The following is a 20,511-nucleotide window of genomic DNA, read 5'->3' on the forward strand; positions in this document are numbered from 1 at the left end:
ACCTGATATCTCTTCCCTCTTCACCTCCAGCTCAAACTCGGCTACAATATGCGACACTTCCTTGGAAGGCGATTTCCGGCCACGTCTCTTTTTCTTTGAAGAGTCACATTTGAGATTCACAAATGTAACATGGCAGCTGTCTGTACAGTGAAAAGAAATGATTTCTAAAGACGAGAGCAACACAGAATCTGACTTCTCCACATAAGTCATTGGGAATGCCAAACCAGCTTAATGTAGGGTCACAAGGACTGCAAGTCAAAAGGTCACCTGTAGGTCAGATGCACTAGTGAAGAAAATCTAATGGAACTTCGAAGCATCTCAAGTTGAATGCACCTGAAAGCATGCTGCATGGGACAATCTACACAAACCCTAAATCTGCACTGTATTCTAGACTCAAAGAAATGGTCATGTTTATACCCATACCCATGGAATACTTGGAAAAGCTTTTCTTTATTAACCTAGATCCATTATTAAATTCTCCTCTATTCCCTCTAAGACCACAGTATGTTTTGAATATTTCCACTGAAGACAAGGAAAAACATGGTAGCACTACCTTGTTTAACAGTGACACAGCCACCATCTACTGAGCTACACCACCGGAGTGACCATGTGGCACTCCATCATGTGGTAACACTTTTGGTGATAAGGGCTGCACTTCTCTCCACTAAAGCTCGATATACACATTATAATGTGACTATACATTCTTTGTACAATCTCCGTTACATTGACCAAAAACGATGTAATTAGAATCTACCTAAACAATCCAATCAATTTGCTTCCAGTTAGTCAGGCCCTTGCACTACATAGTTGTTTGTAGATCTAGAAGAGATTATAGTCGAATTGTAACATGTGTGGTGAGCTTTAAGCCTCCAACAGCAAGGGCTCTGTCAGTTACAGGCAAACAGTGGTGTTGGACTAATACTAAGCTTCAAAGGTCTGCTCATAATCCCCACCTATTGCCAATGTGAGAACATGCTCTGTGGCTTGCATATAAAGGGAATGGTGCACAGACTGGCCGGGTGGCTAGAAAAAATACTTTTATAACAAGTTGGAAAAAAGGACTGGTAAATATAGGACATCTGAGGACTGGTAAACTGCAATATATTACAACTGTGTTTGGGTTTAGATACACTTTAATATTAGTCCAATAACAGTTAACATTGCCATTTACTGTTTTAAGTGCTATTTATCATATTCTAGCACATGCAATTACTTCTCCAGTAAAGCACTCACCTGCCATTGGCTGCTTTGTAGACTCTTTCATTTTATCTTTACTCCGTGGCCGCAAGTGGCATTTAGCATCCTTTATTTTAAAGCGAGCCTTCTGAGTGATCGGAGGACCTACAGAATCTGGATATAGATTGAGAAATCATTAACTTTAAGCAGCAGGCAGAAGGAGCTGAAGGATAACCAACTTGTCTTGAACTGTATTGTAACTGTAATGTTCTCCTTAGATTGTAAAGCACAGTGCAATCTATATAAATCCTGTATTATAATAATAATAATAATAATGAGACTCAGTAGAGCACCATTGATTGTGTTAAATGTTGCAGGTTAAAACCTACCAGGGTTGGTTTCTGCCATCTGTTTCCCGTTCGGGAGATTACCCTTCACTTTCTGTCCTTGATATGCAATAGGAAGAGGAACTCTCTTCAACATGAGCAGAGATCCCCTTCCCTCACCTCTTGTTCTGGTAACAACTGTTACATTTTGGAGTTACCATCACTTTGTGTCATTGACAATGATCACTTTGGTGAAACAGATAGCGTCAATCTCGCCAGCAGGGTCACAAACTAATGATTCAATGTAACACGCATGAACAACTGAAGTATAAATTATGTTTTAATAAAAAAAAATTCTGCTGCTCCAAAGCCCTATATATTGGGTCACCCCCTTAGTAAGCCAGGTGCCGAAGCCATGCAAGGATTTATTCTCTGCCCAAACTATCTGCAGATTTAAATAAAGATGCTGGCAGAACATTGTAAAATCCTCTGTATTGTTCCGGACAATCAACACAAGGCCTTGTTAGGGACCTCCTCCTCTAACAGGTTTCACCCAAAAACAGGTCTAATCATTAAGCTCAGATTTGTGTGACACGTGTCAGAGGAGGACCAAGGCAGGGCCTTGTGTTGCTTGTCTGGAACAATAAAGTTTCACTAACAAAGGATTTCCCGCTGGCTTCTTTCTTTGGATTTGTGATATGTTTTTGTCCCCTCTAGTAACCCTTACCTGTACAAGTTAGTATAGTTGTATTGCGTTTCTGGATAGACTTGTTTTGCTGCACTGGTACACCACAGCTCAATGTGTAGCTATTCTCCGACTCTAAATAAAAAAAAATCATATATTATCTGTATGGTATAATAATCCCATACATGATACATGCTGTATGGTATAATAATCCCATACATTGCTAATCATCTTATGCACACTGGTCTGCAATACATAATCAATCTCTAGAAATAAGTGACATGTTGGTAAGTTAGTAGGTTTTATACAATACTGGTCAAAGAGTGTGCAGAGGTGATAGGAACATTTCATTGTAAGGTACCGAAGAATTGACATGGTGGTTCAATGTGCAGACTCAATATGAAGGCACTATGATTACTTTTCCCAAACAATAACATCTAAAAATACAAATTCGTATTTCCTGGTGTGCATACAAATGGTGTTGGTGAGTTTGCAGACACACCATCTCATCTTGGGGGAAGACCATAGCGACTGACTGAAAAAGACAACAATCTGTAAGACAATTCTAATGAAATTGACTGGACATGAATGAATGGTGGTAGACTTGGTCAAGGCATTGACCACTTGATATTTTCAGAATGCACCATTTTGGGACAGATCTGGATATTTAAATGTACTCTCTGAAGTGCTAAAGATAACAAGGGGACGAGTTAATATTTTTGAAAATACAACCCAACCTTACTCTGAAAAAGAGCCGTGTTTCTTAGCTCTAGCCCTTAAACAGAATGGGGAGCATTGTGAAAATTGTCTGAGACAAGTTCTGTCCATTTTCTGTCTCACCTAGCACAGCTGCTTATGGCAACCAATTAGCTTCTAACGTCTATTTGTTCTCCACACAGCTTAGAAAATGAAAAATTGAAATCTGATTGGCTGCGCTCCAGTTGAGACAAAGTTTGTCTCAGACACCTTTTATTACCCCCCCCCCCCCCTTTCACTTTGACCATTCAGAGCAAAATGGCAGGTTCTTTTAAAGAAACAAAGTGATGACTCAATCACTTGTCCTATCAACAGGCTGGCCAAAATTATACTGCCTAAATACAGTGGAGGTCCTGGGCATGGTTATGCTACCTGGCAAAGATATGAGAAAAAATAAATCTAGTCAAAGGGCACGTTGGACATGTGAGTTACAGCTATCCACAAACCTGGTAAGAAGAGGGTGTTGGATTGGCAGGATAAATAGCAGCTATCAATCCCTGATGATTTACTACACACCAGTTGGGCCCTTGGGGCAGGCTTGTAGCTGGGAACACATTTTGTTGTCTCTAGGAAAAAAATAAATTACAGTTAAATACTCTAGAGCTAAAAAAAAACGAGACTGGCTGGCAATATATTATGAGAAATGTAATTGCGACGTGAAAATAATCCTTATATCAAAGTTGTCTGAAAGGTAAGGCAAAGCCATATACAGGCCAAAATTAAGTGAAACGTAATATACAACAAAACATTTTTAAAAGTAAAAAACTCTATATAAAACCACTATAGCCACCACAAGTCAGTAAAAAAGCACATTTTAAAATAATCAGAAAAAACATTCACTATTTTAAGTGCTATTTTCATTAGTGCAAAAGGTGAGATGGGGGCATTAATGAAGGAGGGTCAAAGTTGGCACCACAAGGCCAAGCACCCTCTAGCAATTGCTTTCTTGGTTACTCTTATTATTACTAAGGCTGATCATAACAATCAATATTGTAAATTAGTCTTTACTATTAATACAAGAAAAAAGGAGCAAACTATCTCACCAATACAGTCTCTCTTGTTCCAGTGCAGTCTCTTCCCTAAAGGACAGGTACAGTCGTAGCTCCCCAGAGTGTTAAAACAGCCCGAGTCACAACTTCCATTGTTAATGCTGCATTCATCAATGTCTATGGAAAGGGAACGTAAAGTTAAGTATAAGTCTCTTCAAAGGTAACGAGCACATTTTCAAAATACTGAAGCAATTTCAAAACCAACCCCTTAAAGTAGAAGTAAAGCTGGGGGTTGGGGGCTGGAGCTTTTAGCCATATTATGCTCGTAAAGAACAGCAAATTTGCACATTATAGTAGACTTACCTGCCAAACAAATCCCCTGCAATGCTGCACTTCTCCAGCACTTCCATCTTCATTATGATCTTCTTCTGGGTTTCAAATCTTTGGCCCCGTGATTGGTCGGGTCCCAATGAAAGAAAATCCCGTGAATGCACATGGGAGTTACTTCATCTCTGCATTTTAGGTCTGTGCACTGAGCTGCGCATGCGAGGGTTGACGTGCCCCTTTACCTTCACAAGGGTGGCATAATTACATGAATATTGCAGCTAATGGGTATTACAGTTGGTGGAGTCATCTTTTTTGATGCTCACCTAGTAACCCTGAGAGCTAGAGAATCTTGTCACATCTCTCAATATGACCCCTGCCCTCTTGCCCCGACAGTTCTTTTGCTGCACTTAAACCACAACTGTCTGGAGGTGATGAGAAAAGCGGTTACAAACAAAAAAAAAACAATGGCTTTCTGAAAAGACCCATTTGATTTTGGCCTATGGCAGAAAAAAATGATGGAGGACGGGGGAACGCTTTTATTTAATAACCAAGTGAGCAGTTTAAATTGATGTCCAAATACAGTCTAACTCTAAATGACACCAAACACGTCCACAATAGAATCTTCTTTTAGCTGCTCTAAGGATATTAGGCGAGGCTCAACATATAGGTAAGGTTTGGTTTAATTTTTACAGGAGGAGTAAAAAAATATATCACCATTTTAAATATAATTAAAATGCAGCTGAAGCCAAAACTTTTTTAGGTGAAGAGGGATTAGAACAACTGTCTGGTTTTTATTGCTGTCTATGCACCTATTAGGGAGATTTACCCTCTGTATTTGTTCTGGTGACCCAAAGAAAATCTGAAATCTTGGTTGTCATCAGAACAGGAATAGATGGGAAATCATGCAATGGGGACACTAATTATGGTGACCTTCTGACTACAAGGAACTTGCCACACTTTGGAGGGATTTTCTCTCTGTTCCTGTTGTGGCTATCAGGCATGGAAGTGGAGGGAAGGTACACAGATAGCAAAAAAAGCTGACAGGGATAATAACCATCCCATATTCTATTAAAAACTAATTTAAAAAAAAGTTTGGGCTACAGTTCTACCTTAATCCCTCATGAACAATGTCTGCATTTCCTACCTCTCTACATTATCACCTAGCACTGTCTCAAAAACTACAGGTACTCTTTAGATATGGACTACATGACATCTAAAAAGACAATATAAAAGGTTTCACATTTTAAAATGCTGGTAAAGATCACAAGGCCAGTTTTCATCAGCTGTCACCAAACATTTTCCTGATTGACCACATCAACGCCTGATTTTACTGTTTAGTCTGCTCTTGGAGAAAGGGCAGTGTCATACAAGGATAGAGTAAAAAAATATGTGCCAATGACTTTGCCATATTAGAATGGTCATTTGTAAAAACACTCAACCTGACATTAAACTTGCATGTGTTCAGTATGAGCAATGGGTTGTTCCTCCCTGTGCGTTACCTATAAACCCGGACTATACTCAAAGAGGGAGAGAACTTCCAATAAATGTTGACACAATTCTAAACATGACCTTGTGGCATGCATTGTTCACCTCTTGGTGCTGTGTTCATTGTAGCAGAGTTACATAGCTTTTTCCTGCCAATGATTTCAGGCCCGCTATGTTGTCATATCTTCTTAAAAATATGCTTTGTGCGTCACAGGATCAGTGTTTTCCATTAAAAAAAAGCACTTTTACCCAAAGTTCTAAGATAGGAATGGATACATTGGAGCACAAAGTATGGTGGTAAAAGACACACTCATGCCACGCCTCCAGTTACAAAAGTCATAAATACGCAAAACCAACAACTGCTTTTCCTAATAATAACTTTTTTTCTTTATACTGGCTTTTCAAAAGAACAAGTCTAAGCGATGTGCGTGGACCTAGTTTGCACAAGCTGTCATTGATACAGCCCCCTCCCAGCCCAAACAGTTTCAGCTGGGGCATACTCTGCCCCGCAGCTACACATAACAAAGGGGCAGGGAATGCCCTGCCCGTAACTGATAGGGCCAGGAGGGGGATGTCCTACTGACAGATTTTTGCAGGCTTTAGCAAACTTGGTTTGCACCAAACCCACGCATATTACAAACAGCAGATATTGTAGTAAAAATAGACAATTCTGCGGTTCCAATAAGTCTTTTAAGGGTCTTTTATTAATCTCTTTTTCTACTTAGCTGCTGGCAAACACTTTAAATCTTTAAATTGGCTGTAGCACATGTACAGTACAATGTACAGTCCCAGCATCATATAAATACTGGTAATGGAGTACGGAGCCAAGATGATGTGACTCAAGTACACAAGGAATCATCAGTGCCTGCACAATGGGCAAAGTAACAAGACAACAGGCCCAAAAGAAGAGGAAGATAACATGGCACCAACGGGGATGGAGTGGAGGCAAGGAACTCAAACATTACATCACTGGAGGAGGGCAGACCCAGAGGTAAGGGTGTCATAATGTGGAAGCAGCTTGTGCATATTTCCACATTATGGCAAATGCTGCCCGCCAACCACCGCAGTTTACGTCTGCTTTAAGTCATAACTAGCAGTAGATGGTGGGGCTACCTCCAGGTAAGCTTACCCTCACACTATCGCAACACCCACTTCTAACTGATATAGCAGATTTGGATAGAAAGATCCTTTAAGATGTTCGTTGAAACACAGAAACAAAACTTTACAAACCTCCACAGTGTGTCAGTCCATAGAGTGTGTATCCCTTCTGACAGACACATTCAAAACTGCCAGGGTAATTGATGCAGATGTGGTCACAGGTCCTCTCAAAGGAGCACTCGTCAACGTCTGCAAGAAAGAAACATTTGTTATTTCAGGAGATTAGCTTTGGACCCTGGACGTGTATCTGACAGAACATTTTGTAGCCAGCCCAAAGAAAGAAAAAAAACAAATCAGGTCTTTTGCTTTCATTTTCTATGGCGTATAAATTAAAAGAGTAACTGTAGTGTTCTAAATGTTATTACATCACCACTTGGATTCAACAACAAACATCATTGGGTATCTATACATAGGCTCAGATTTCTTCTAGAGCATTTGGGAGCCAAGAATTAGAGAATGCTCTTTCTCAAATACCAACCAGAGCTCAAAAAGTCAGCTATGCCCTGTCCCTCACAATTGGTCATTGAACCTCACCCTTACAAAAATGGGCAGAAGGTGGCAGGTCAGAGCTTGACCTTCCTACCTCTCATCTGTACTTTTCTGGTAGAAAGTCCTTGCTCCTGGGGCAGTGTAGAAAATGTGCCTGTTAAACAATTCAAGTAACTGTTTAACAACATTGAAATCGCTACAGGTACACTTTAAACTGGACCAAACTTTAGATATATTTTTTCAAGTGCATGCGTGCCAAGTAATGTGTATGTGTAAAACTTACAGGTACAGTATTTATTACCTCTCACAACGTTTATCGTACTCCCCCTGATAATGCCTTAATCTGCTTCTCTCTCCAAAAGAAGGGAGCCATCTTTGTTTAGGCATAATTAATGGTTAGCATCTAGTTCTTGGACAGCAATGGCACAATTATATACAGTGTAAATCCCTATTCTTAAGCAGTAGCCTCACACAGATCAGCTAACGGCAGCTGTCACTTATCTTCGGAGCTGCAAGAAATTACAATGTACAGTCTGATAGAATACAGGAGGAAGGGAGACTGACTAAATGATTCTTCTTGCCAGCAGACGAAAGACACAATTTTCTTATGTTCCTCCTCTTGAATAAACATTGAGATAGCAGAAAACAGCATAAAGCGCCTCCTCCCTGTGTAATATTTTTTTAAAGAAAGGTAAAATTGGATAATGGCATTCACCAACATGAAGCGGGCTTACCCCTGAAACGTGTAAGTGCTAAACTGCATCACTGGCGAGTCCAGTGACCGTGGATTACTCTGTTTGGCTATACTGTCCATTTGAGTTCTGCAGTCAAGATCTTGGGGGGCTGGATTGGTGTTGGTTGTGCCCATATAATTATTATGTTTGTTGACTACCATTATCAAATTTCTTTGATAAATTATATTACACAAGGAGGTGTCGCCTTTTTCTGTTTTTCATATATGCTTCAAGACCCCCATCCCGGTTGAGCAGCTGCCCCCAAGTGAAGTTTGGATTGAGGATACAACAGTGTAGTGACATCAGTGCTGGTTGTATCTGTCGGCTTGACGAGACATTGAGATGCTGCCTAGACATTTTTTCAAATATAATATAGATGATTGATCCACTTCAAGGTCAATAGCAGCAACACCAAACTAAAACAACCAGCAACAGCATAGCAGCAAAGGGAAGGACGGCACTGAATTAAATCTCTAAACAAGAGCAGCAAAGAACACAAACAATTAATTGTTTCGGATGAGGAATTCTTCCAAATATTCAACAATGCTATTCCGTCATATTTAAACAGACAAGTCAGAGCCATGTAGGTCTGAACCAGGAACAAAAATTCAGTCCCAGTGATGCAATGAAAAATGTTAATGCCCATTCACACCTATACATTTTAGTCATCAATGAATGTATATAGGTAAGCCATTGTTTTAAACTGTGCTAGATAACATCTCTGTGATATGTTGACATGAGCGGACTACTTCTTGATGCACATCACATGGTCTATTGACGACATTGTCACTGTATGAAGAAGCATGAAAAACAGGAGGTGTGGGTCAGGCCTAAGTGTATTCTGTACTACAAGGACAAGAATATTATGGCTGAAAACAGGCATAAACCCAATTTTCAAGGGTGTACTGGACTGCAAAATAACTTCCCTGCATTACAATCAACTGAGAAAAAGTGTGAACTGAGTGTAGATTCTATTTTCTAAGTTCTTTTTTTATAATCAGACTGATAATTACCTATAAATGAAATACATTTTCCAAAAAAAGACTGCTCTTTCAAAAACATATATCTAAAATAACCTGCTATGTATCATAATCACTGTTGCAGTCCACATGTGTTCAGTTGGACTAAACGTGACAGGGCAGCCTTCAGCACTGTCAGCAAAAATATTTTGTAATGTCAGCAACTCGTTTTCTTAGGAGGGGAAAAAGAAAGTTGATTCAGTTTGATCCCAGCTGAAGTTTCTTTTAAACAACCTTTAAGTGCTGCAGAGGATTTCAAATATACAACAGCAGCTCTTAGCCTAAGCCTTTGTGACCAGCTCATTTGTCAAGCAGCAGGGTGCAATACACATCTCAGTCACTAGATGGTGCCAGTGTACATCAACAAACTCATGGTGACTAGGAGAACGCTGAAACAGTTAAAGGACATCAGATTAAATCCAATCACTAAATCTCATGAGATTTAACATGTTAATGTCATTTCAGAATTCATTTTCAGTCTTTATACATCTGCAGGTTTCATTAAAATGTTTCCTGGTGACCCTGCCATTGTTGAGGCATTTCTTGTTATAGGGGGACAATGTTTTGCCCATGTCTACCAAATGTACTCCTGCATCGTCACCCTGTCACAAACACCCCTGGTGAAGACTACAAGGAGCCTTGCTGACACAGGCATGATCCATCAGTGTCACCATCAGGAAGTTGACACTGGAGCAAGCACTTCTAGACAGGGAATGGCTGAAAGAGACTGGAGATCACAGAACTTCAGGGTTGTTTGGGGAGGTGAGGTTGGAGATGATTCGGTACAGTGGCTGGGTATTGGTCAACCAATTTTTATCATCAATACTCTACTATGTTGACATCAGCAGCAAGAAGCACTCCACGTATTCATCTCAACTGTTTACCAATTGGACTATTTCTAGGACTGCATCAAACTGGGATAGGAAACCTAAAGAGGCAGCTACCCCAGAATCCTCCTCTATACCATATTTATAGTATCGCTTTATGGAAGATCTTGGTTCATGCAACGTGCTTTCATACCCATCAGCAGTCTTTTGTTTGGTTAGTATTGGTCCTTTTTTATTTCATACTTTGTGGTGATGTTCTACCCAATCTTTTCAATAAAATAAATTTTTTTAAAAAGTGAAAATACAATTTTATCTAAAAAAAATGCTATCTGTTTATTATACAATGTCATACAAAGTGTACAGAGGAAACTCACTCTTCTTCAGTCAGGGTTTAGAGCTATGTTAATCATTTGAAGTGTATTAAAGAACATCTCTAAACACCTTACACACTCTTCACAAAGGGGGGCATTTATCAAAACTGCAGCAAAACTGAATCTGGAGCAGTTGCCCATGGCAACCAATCAGCACCTCTCTTCAGTTTGCTCAGGTAAGATTTGAAAATGAGAGAGAGAAGCTGATTGGCTGCAGTGCAAATCTGCTCCACATTCTGTCTGCTCCAGTTTTGATAAATTCCCCTCACAGATTATAATCTTTGTTTAAAGGGTAGTGGAGACTCTAAATCTATTTTTAATATGTTTGGCATCATGCCTCACTGTACTCAATATTGTTAAGCGAATCATTCTTTGCGACTCGGTTGTAATGTTTTTCACCGCCAGTAACAGCACTTTCTGATTCATGTTGACCATACTAAGTCACTGCTTTGCAATTACCAGCAGCATTGTCAGCAAGCTCAGTTGTCTGTTGTGCTGCCTATCTAATAGACAAGATAATCAGCCCATTGGCCAACTACATGACCAGTACATACGCCAGGATGACAACACTGCTGCTCAGCATTGTCCGCCTGCAACAGGAAGTGCTGTTACTGGCAGGATCTCCAGGTAAGACACTTCAAAACACTCTCACAAAAACATATTTGATTAAGAAAACTGTGAAAAGGTAAGACATGATGCCAAGCATACTAAAAAGAAATGATAGGTTTACATGCACTTCAAGCCATGTGATTGCAACTTTCAAATCAATTAGGACTTTGAAAATACTGTCACCAGCCATCCCAGGTGGGGATAAAAGAATGTCTTATTGGATTAGATAAAATAATTTAAATGATTCAACAACAATGAAGACTATCAGTTCTTAAAGCAACCATCACTATTTAAATAAAAGGAAGCCCTGCCTGCAAAGAAAGAGTGAACACTTACCTGTCCTGCTGCCACTCGACTCTATTGCAGAGTTAGGGCCTGTTCACATGATTTTCAGATCCTGATCAGGTCCGGATCTGCAGATGCGGTGCTATGTGTTTTTGCCGCGTTTTTGATGCGTTCCAGTAAAAAAAAAAAGAAAAAAATCTATTTTTTTTGCTGGAGTGGGGCTGTCAGTATTTTAGCTGCAGTGCGTTTTTGACGCGTTTCCGGACCGTTTCCTGACCGGACAAAATGTGGCATGCAGTATTTTTTTGCCGTAACCTGAACGGACTGCGCACGTGAGAACTGGAGCCCATAAAACACATAGGGATACATTGGGGTGCATTTTTAGTGCAGGAGCGTACGGATCAGGTCAGCAGAGAAAACGGATGTCGTGTGAACAGGCCCTTAAGATTCTTGTTGCAGGAAATCAGTCCATGATTTAAAACCAAAACCCCCAGATACAGAAATGCAACTGAAGCCAAAACCTTTTCTTTTTTTGTTTTGGATAAAGTGAAGATGTATGGATCCCCTGTCAGGTTTTTATTGCGGACTGTGTCCCTGTTAAGAAAATTCACCCTCTCTATTTGTCCCGGTGACTGAAAGTGAAAGATAATCCCAAATTTTGAGTTGTCACCAGAACAGGAATAGATGGGAAATTCTCCAATGGGGACAGTAGTTCTGGTGACCCTACTGAGCACCACGGATTTCCCTCTCTTTGGAGAGATTTCCTCCAGCTCCCTGTTGTGGTTATCAGACAGGAGGTGAGAAAAAAAAAATCTCCCAATGGGTCACAGATGGCAAAAAAAAAAAATCTGACAGGGGCAATAACCTTCCCTTACTCTAAACAAAACTAAAAAAAAAAAAAGGTTTTGGCTTCAGTTTTACAGTAATTGTACTTTAAGTGAAGAGGGCAAGGCAGGGTGTGTAAGTGTACCTTGTCTGCAAGTACACTTATCCTTTAAAAGTAAGCTATCACGAGGGATGTGATAGATGCCATTGCAGACCTCCTCCTGATAATGCTAATAATTATAACATCTGGCCGTCATGCTGATCCCCTGTCTTCCATACCTATTGCTGGCGGTGCATGGTACCTCTGGCTCCGGATCTGTCTGGGTCCCGCCCAGCTCACTGACATCACTGGTTGCCAGAAGCTAGGTGGGATGCCAGCCAGAGCGTCACAAGTTGCCAAGAGCTCTTAGCAACCTGGGATGCTCTGGCCAAAAAGGGGTCAGCGGGTACACCTGCCGTCCTCCCACATGACCCATTGAGATGCAGTCTGAGGCAACCACCTCAGGCTGCCTCATTACACAGATGGCCCACCAGACTCCTAGACCAGTCCCTGCAGCTTCTTCTCCCCTGGGCTACTGTGGTCTAAGGATCACTGACATTATCATGTCTAATGCAGGTCCATTGACTTGCATTAGACGTGAGGACGCCGAGGGACATTCCTAAGCCAGAGCTTTGGGAAGAGGCGAGTGCTGACAACCATGGGACCGAGGATCAGGTGAATATCTGCTTTATTTGAGCTAGGGCTGCAACAACTAATCGACATAATCGATTATAATCGTTTATTGAAAAAGTTGTCAACTTTTTCAATCATCGATTAATCGGCTTCCGATTGGTCGGCCCTGTTCACGGCTCCACACACACTGCGCACCGCACCTCCTTTCCACCTCACGCTCGCCGCTGCCAGACCCACCCGCCTGCATCCATGCTCCACACGCCGCACCTCCTCCCCGCCTCACGCTCACCTCCCGCCCAAATTCACGATCGGCACAAGGACACGGGGAGAAGTAAGGAGGAGCAGGTGTGGGCGGATGACAGCCGTCGATAGACAGGCCCGATCTCAGAAACAAGTTGCTGGAAGATTGCTCATGTAAGCCTGCACTTTCCCACACATGGCGCTCTATAATGTATTGCTGGGATTTGTATTCCTTTATAGCTGATGGTACATCAGCTATAGAGGAATACAAATCCCAGCAATACATTATACACTGTATGTATAATGTATTGCTGGGATTTGTTGTATTCCTCCATGGATGGTGGTATTCTGCATTGCGCTGTATAGAGGACTACAAGTCCCAGCAATAATACATTCTACAGCGCAATGCAGAATACCGCCAGCTATAATGTACTATTGCTGGGATTTGTATTCCTCTATAGCTGGTGGTATTCTGCATTGCACTGTATAATGTACTATTGCTGGGATTTGTATTCCTCTATAGCTGGTGGTATTCTGCATTGCACTGTATAATGTACTATTGCTGGGATTTGTATTCCTCTATAGCTGGTGGTATTCTGCATTGCGCTGTAGAATGTATTATTGCTGGGACTTGTAGTCCTCTATAGCCAATGCCATTCTGCATTCATTGCTATATAATTTTACACTTTTCATTTCACTATATTGCACACCACACTTTTTTTTTCTTTTTTACTTCCACCGCTCCAAGCTTTCTCGTGTGATGGACTACAACCTCAATACAAACTAGTAGTCCATCACTGGAGCCATTTTTTAAAATGTATTTTATTTTTTATCCGATTAACCGATTAATCAAACTTAATCGGCTAACTAATCGATTTTGAAAATAATCGTTAGCTGCAGCTCTAATTGGAGCCCCCCTCTAGGCAAACCGAGCATTTAACCCTTACCGTACAGGAGTAGCCCCACTACAAGGGTAGGTTTTTTAAATTCCCGAAGCTCTTCTTGAGTTTGATGCATTTTCACTGTTGCAGATCAGCCGAGACCGTCATTTATATAAACATGAGAGTTTTCTTTCCTATATAAGCCGACTAGATTTCAAGCCTAATTGCTCCTTTAAAGGACAAAGTCCCGTAGTTAATCCTCAGCTCCGCGTCGTTGCCGGCAGAGAAGGGAAAAGAGCGAGCGGATGTTGCCTGGCCTTGCCACAAAGTAAACCTTTAATAGGCAATTTAGTCCTAATTTAGACATGCAGACCATAGTTGCTCTTCCTCATTATGATTATGAAAGGCAATAATACAGCCACAGGCAGGAGTGAAAGGAAGGAAACCAAGGGCACTGTAACATATAAAATCTGCTCATTTCTTTACATCCCCGCTGCTTCTGCCATAATTTAGTGGGTGCGGGCTGCAGCGGGTGGGGGTGGGGAGAGGGGTGCTGGGAAATCTCAGGCCATATCTGCACACCTTGAGGCTCTGAATTACGCCAGCACGACCCTGCTTAGAGGTAGCAGCATACGCAGCAGGCCAAGAACCTAATCACATTAACATCTCCCCATCGCCTAATGAGGAACGGATTTCTGCTCTGTAGTTCAAGCCGCAGTCTTTACCTAGAAAGATGGAAGATTGATGGCAGGAAAAGAACAAGCGATTCATCGAGTCTGCCTTTTCTTCCTGCATATGTTTTTCAGGGGTAGACTTATGTTTATCCCAACTCCAGGTTTCAGGAAAATATTCATTGCACAACAGTTGGAAAAAAAAAGAAAAAGCTCATCTCCTCTCACCAAGCTTGACACAGATCAGCTGCTGCAGCCTCTCACCTTGTGACACATTACAAAGTTACAATGTCGCATTGTGATCACTGGGGGAGAGGAGACTGAGAAAATGCTCTTCCTGCCTGCAGAAGATGGATGACATCATCTCAGCATAGGCAAAGTCACTGACTGGAGCTCCAGGACTGCTTACTAAGGATAAAAAATACAGCTTTTTAAACAGAATGTTTGTTATTGTTTATTGTGACATGTGAGGAGTTTGTGCACACACAGAAATCCACATCAAGTTAAACGTCCATTCCATTAGAGAAATTAAAGGAGAACTATGAGGTGAGTGATTTTCACTCATGCTCATAGTTAGAGCCGATGTGTGACAATGAAACTGTCACACATCGGTCTATTGATTGGGAACAGATACCGTCGCTCGCTCACCTCCCGATCATCTCCCTGCAGAGAGTGGTGACGGTCAGTCACTGCTTCCCGCAGGGATTCCGACCCCCTCCCCGATCCTGCAGCGCTGACTGGAGGAACAGACTGCAGAGGGGGCGGGCACAGCTGACTCTGCCTCTAGATAGGCAGAGCCAGCTGTCACTCACGCAGCTTGGTGGAACTCAACTATATTGTCAGGATCCACCCCACTGGATGATTGACAGCTGGCTCTGCTTCTCTCCGGCATGTCGCTGGCATCGGGGCTGTCTAAACAAAGCCACCGGGACTCTGTTTAACCTTGTAAAGCCGGTTTAACCTTGTAAAGCCGGATAAGATGGATAACTTAAGAGTGAATGACAAAACTCCTATAAGGGTGTCGTAGTGGAAGAAGCATGTAGTAAGCTGAACTGTGATGCACAATGACAGACAACGGACTGCTGATATCAAACAGCTGTTAGGAACTATGGAAGCCGGCTTCGCACTCAAAAACACAGTCCTCCAAATGCCATAAAGAAAAATGACTCATCAATATCATTAAGTTTATCTCCAAACATTTGGCAGCGGTTACCCCAGACCTAGTCAGGAGATCCAAACACTAATTCAAGTAATGGATGAAGACAATTACATTTAAATATACTCTGTATTAGAATCAGATGCTTTACTTTTCCTTGCTATCCCTGCAATGCCATGTTTAGCAACTGACCAAACAGTTTAAAGCAACTGCAGTCCAACAGCTAAAACACACAGTTCAATATATAACACACACATACTGTATATAGATTTATTAACAAACCCATCAGCCATAACAATATGACCACTGAGAGGTACAGCGAATAACAGATTATCTCATTACAATGCCACCTGGAACTGGGTGGGATATATTAGGCAGCAAGTGAACATTTTGTCCCTGAAGTTGATGTGTTGGAAGCAGGAAAAAAATGGGCAAGTGTGAGGATTTGAGTGGCTCTGACATGGGCAAAATTGTGATGGCGTGCCGACTGGGTTAGAGCAACTTCAAAACTACATCTCTTGTGGGATGTTCCCGGGCTGCAGTGGTCAGGACCTACCAAAAGGGGTCCAAGGAAGGAAAACTGGTAAACAGGCCACAGGGTCATAGGCAGCCAAGGCTCATTGATGCATGTGAGGAGCGAAGGGTGGCCCGTGTAGTCTGATACAATAGATGAGCTACTGTAGTTCAAATGGCTGAAAAAGTTAATGCTGGGTCCTTAGAAAGGTGATTGAACACACGTTTGTTGCATATGGGGCTGCATTGCTGCAGACCAGTCAGGGTGCCCATGCTGACCCATATCCACTGCCAAAAATGCCTACAATGGGCATGTGAGCATAAGAGCTGGACTACAGAGCAATGGAAGAAGGTGGCCTGGTCTGATAAATCACATTTTCTTTTACATCATGTGGATGGCTGGGCTCGTGTATGTCGCTTAGCTGGGGAAGAGATGGCATCCGGATGCATTGTGGGAAAAAGGCAAGCTGGGTGAGGTAATGTGATGCTTTGGGCAATGTTCTGCTGGAAAACCTTGGGTCCTGCCATTCATATGGATGTTAATTTGATACAAACCACCTACCTAAGCTATGTTGCTAACAAAGTACACCCTTCATGGAAACAGTATTCCCTGATGGCAGTGGCCTCTTTCAGCGGAATCATTCACACTGCCACACTGCAAAAATGATTCAAGAATAGTTTGAGGAACACAACTACAAGTTTCAGGTGTTGATTTGACCCCAGATTCTCCAGATCTCAATCTGGAAACAAAGTCCGATGCATGGAAGCCACATCTGGCAACTTACAGGACCTAAAGGATGTGCTACTGATAGCTTGGTGCCACATACCACAGCATACCTTCAGAGGTCTAGTGGAGTCCATGCCTTTGAGGGTCAGGGCTATTTTGGCATCAAAAGGGCAACCTACTCAATATTAGCCCGGTGGTCATAATGTTATGGCTGATGCATAATTTTTTTTATTCTATATATACATATACTGAATATATAACATTCTCACATGTTCTGTTCAGCTACATAATCAGGGGGAGAGTGACGGCACATTTCTAGGGCTGCAGATATGCTACTGTCCCACCTCCTGTCTGCTCACTGGCCTATTAGGGAACAGCAGACTAAACTCTCTCCTTCCTATTTGCCCATCTAAGCACCTCCCCCTCTTGTTCACTGGTTTACAGAGCAGCGTCTCCCACTGCAAGTGTGATGTCAACTTTCATATAGTATGTGACACATCAGCATAAAGAATAAAAGCATTATTTCAGGTAATCATGATAGCCGAGCTGAAAACTGATCCCATGATATAGGAATAGGTGGATTAATGGGCGAGTTAGTTTCTTTTTTGCTTGGAGATGCCCTTGGAAGCAAATCTGTAGTATGCCCAAGCAGCTCAAGGTATAAGTATGCTTTAATATCCCAATACCCAGCAGCACATATTTTCCCTTTATTCACTTCGCTGACATTGTGTTAAAGTGATATTTCAGTCAGAAGGTTTTTAAGCAATTTTTAAATCCTGATTAAATCACTTACAATGGATACAGCTCCTGATGTTTAAAAGTTTGTTTCCTGCAGACTCAGCTGGTTTCATGAGCACTGACCCTGATATCCAGTTTTAGGATGACTCCTTTCCTTGGCGCAGTCCTATGGAGCCACCCTTTTGTGTGTACTAGTCAGCTATGCCTGCCTCCACAAAACACACAGGCAGAGCAAGGCAAGCATCTCCCCTGCTTCCTGCTCCTCCCTTCTCTAAGCTAGTAGATAGACAGCTGCTGAAGACTGCTCTGTTCCTTGTGATCTTGTATTCAACAGGAAGTTCAGGGAAGATGAGCTGAGAGAGCTGGGGCCAGCCATTTTGAAACATGACTTAGTGCCTGGGCAAAAATGCAAAGAAATATTTTGCTGGGCAATGTATATTTGTTTCATCTGGATTCATTGTTTAAAAAAAAAAACTTAATAGTATTTTAAGGCTGAATTTTTTTTTCTTTTTTTTTTTCTATTATAACGCATTCGTTCATGCAGCAAGTAAAGAGGACCTAGCCTCAAATATTTATTTTTATGTTGAGCACATCTATGCTAGGGAACATTTAAGCATAATGCTTTAAGATATTTATTACCTTTTAAAGAGGTCTCCAGAAGGATGGTGTCACCTTTAATCAGCCATCATTCAGGACCAACATCGACCTTCTGGACTGAGATGCCGGCTCATAGAAGACGCAATCAGGTAAGTTCTTGTCCTCATGTTCACAAATGTCTGTCACAGTCTCTCGTCTTGTAACTTGCTACAAAGTTACAATGTTTCAATCTGATCACTTGAGAGAAGACTGAGTAAAAGCTTTAATTTGCCAGCAGCAGACTGATACCATCGTCTCAGCAAAAGTCACCTGACTGGAGCTCTAGAATTGCTTATTAATGATGAAAAGTACAGCTTTTATACTACAGTAATACTGTTGTATATGGTGACATATAATGAAATGTTACAATAAGGTCCACTTTAAGTTTCCATTTGGGTACAGGTCTGCTTTAATGTCCTTTGCTGAAAAGACACCTTCTGGAATCTGAAGCTTTCTGATTTAACAGGATGGAAAGTGCTTAGAAATGGAGGGTTGATGGATAAACGGGAACAGATAAAACTTTCTGGACCTCATAATCTGTTTTACAGAAGCATGAGAGCAACATGCCTTGGATAAAGAAAAGACGCCCCAACAATAAAAACAGGATAAAGGCTGCCTCGGCGCGATACAAACAACTCCTTGAAGATTCTTCACAAGGAGGCCAAAAAGATCTTTAATTGCAGCTGAGTGGTTCCCGAAGTCTCCTCTCCAATTCCTGGTTCTTTATTAAATGCCAAGTTTTGATCAGAACTTGGAAGGGGTTTCTTTGCTTTAAACATATCCAACAATCACACATAGAAATACCTGTGGCAAGGACGCTGCTCCGTGGTAAATGGAAGCCTGTAGACAATTCTGATGGTTATGTAAACTCTGCATTGCAGTACACAGACCCCTGTATAAAAGTCACTGAAAGAAGAACTGGATGAGCTGTCCCTAGAAGATAATCAGATTCTCCAATTTACATTTCTAGAGTGGGAAAGATCACTAAGGGGATGGATTGCTTTGGGCATAGAATTTCAGTCTACATAGAATATACTCTTGGAAAATATGGTCCAAATACAAGAGGCATGTGCCTTATTACTTGACTCCTCAGGTCTTTTGTGTATTTCTTCCAGATCTGTGCAATAATCCAGCATGAAAAAACTCCTGCACTTAAAGGAGAACTATGGGGTCAGTGTTTTTCCCCATAGTTCTCCTTAGGGTAACGGGAGGATACAAACTAGCATCCTCCCGTTACCCTAAGCTCAGTATACCGCGAGCTACAGCTCGCGGTATACTGAGGCGCCGCAGCCGGAGCGGATCCAGACGTAGATGACGGGATCCGCCCAGCTGCGTGAGTGACAGCTGGCTCTGCCTATCTAGAGGCAGAGCCAGCTGTACCCGCCCCGTCCGTTCCGCCAGTCAGCGCTGGCGGATCGGAGCGGGCAGAGAGCCGTGACAGGATCGAGAGGTGAGCGAACCTGGTATGTGTTCGCTCACCTCCCGATCTACTGAGCCGACCTCTGACAATCTCATTGTCACAGGTCGGCTAGAACCATGAGGTGAGTGGAAATCACTCATCTCATAGTTCTCCTTTAACCTCTGTAATACAGACCAGTTACTGCTGCTTTCTTTGCCTGTGCAGGGTGACTGGTCTTGAATCCGCCCTTTCCTGTAGTTTTCTACAGACAGACAGTAGTCGGCAGAGCTGCTGGCTCCCCCAGCTCTGCTCTCTGCACAGTTTATGTTCAGCCTAGTGATGGTATCATTGCTACCTTTATAAGGTAATGTTTGGGTTTGAAAAAGCATTGGTTGTATTCATATTCTCTGCAGATATTGGGGGATATATTTCAATTAAAGTTTTTGTGCATGAAGTTCAGAACTCCATCAAAAATGTTTCCACCACTAGATATTTTTAGTCTTCCAGGCGGTATGACAGCCACTTCTATTTATCCCACTTCCACAGGGTCCAGGGTGCACTGGCCTGCCCTGGAGGACTCTCATCATGCAACTGGAACTTTGATTATTACTATAGTTTATGAGGCTTTATTTTAAGTGTTTAATGGTTTACAAAATACTTTAGACTTTGGCTTTAAATAAGAAGCATTTATGGTTTAGTATATTCATCGAATGACTGTTTCTTTACCCTATTTGCGGGTCCAGTTTGAATAATGCTAACTGGCTTATTTATCGCATTGATCTCAACATGCAGCACTCCCCAGTGCATGCTGGGTTT

At 41.8% G+C, this 20,511-nt stretch overlaps 1 protein-coding gene across 1 annotated transcript in view; it reads right to left on the bottom strand.

Moving 5' to 3' along the window:
* The window catches only part of SCUBE1 (signal peptide, CUB domain and EGF like domain containing 1), a 233,039-nt gene that overhangs the window by 13,587 nt on the left and 198,941 nt on the right, over positions 1 to 20,511 (bottom strand). Inside the window, exons 10-15 of the mRNA XM_018553435.1 lie at positions 6,975 to 7,091; positions 3,987 to 4,109; positions 3,390 to 3,509; positions 2,230 to 2,322; positions 1,234 to 1,350; positions 3 to 164 (exon numbers count right to left, since the gene is read on the bottom strand). Of these exons, the coding sequence (XP_018408937.1) occupies positions 3 to 164; positions 1,234 to 1,350; positions 2,230 to 2,322; positions 3,390 to 3,509; positions 3,987 to 4,109; positions 6,975 to 7,091 (732 nt within the window). The remainder of the gene's footprint in view (positions 1 to 2; positions 165 to 1,233; positions 1,351 to 2,229; positions 2,323 to 3,389; positions 3,510 to 3,986; positions 4,110 to 6,974; positions 7,092 to 20,511) is intronic.

The sequence above is a fragment of the Nanorana parkeri genome, unplaced genomic scaffold, assembly GCF_000935625.1.
Source record: "Nanorana parkeri isolate BGI_ZX_2015 unplaced genomic scaffold, ASM93562v1 scaffold120, whole genome shotgun sequence".
In the NCBI taxonomy this organism is placed as follows: Eukaryota; Metazoa; Chordata; class Amphibia; order Anura; family Dicroglossidae; genus Nanorana; species Nanorana parkeri.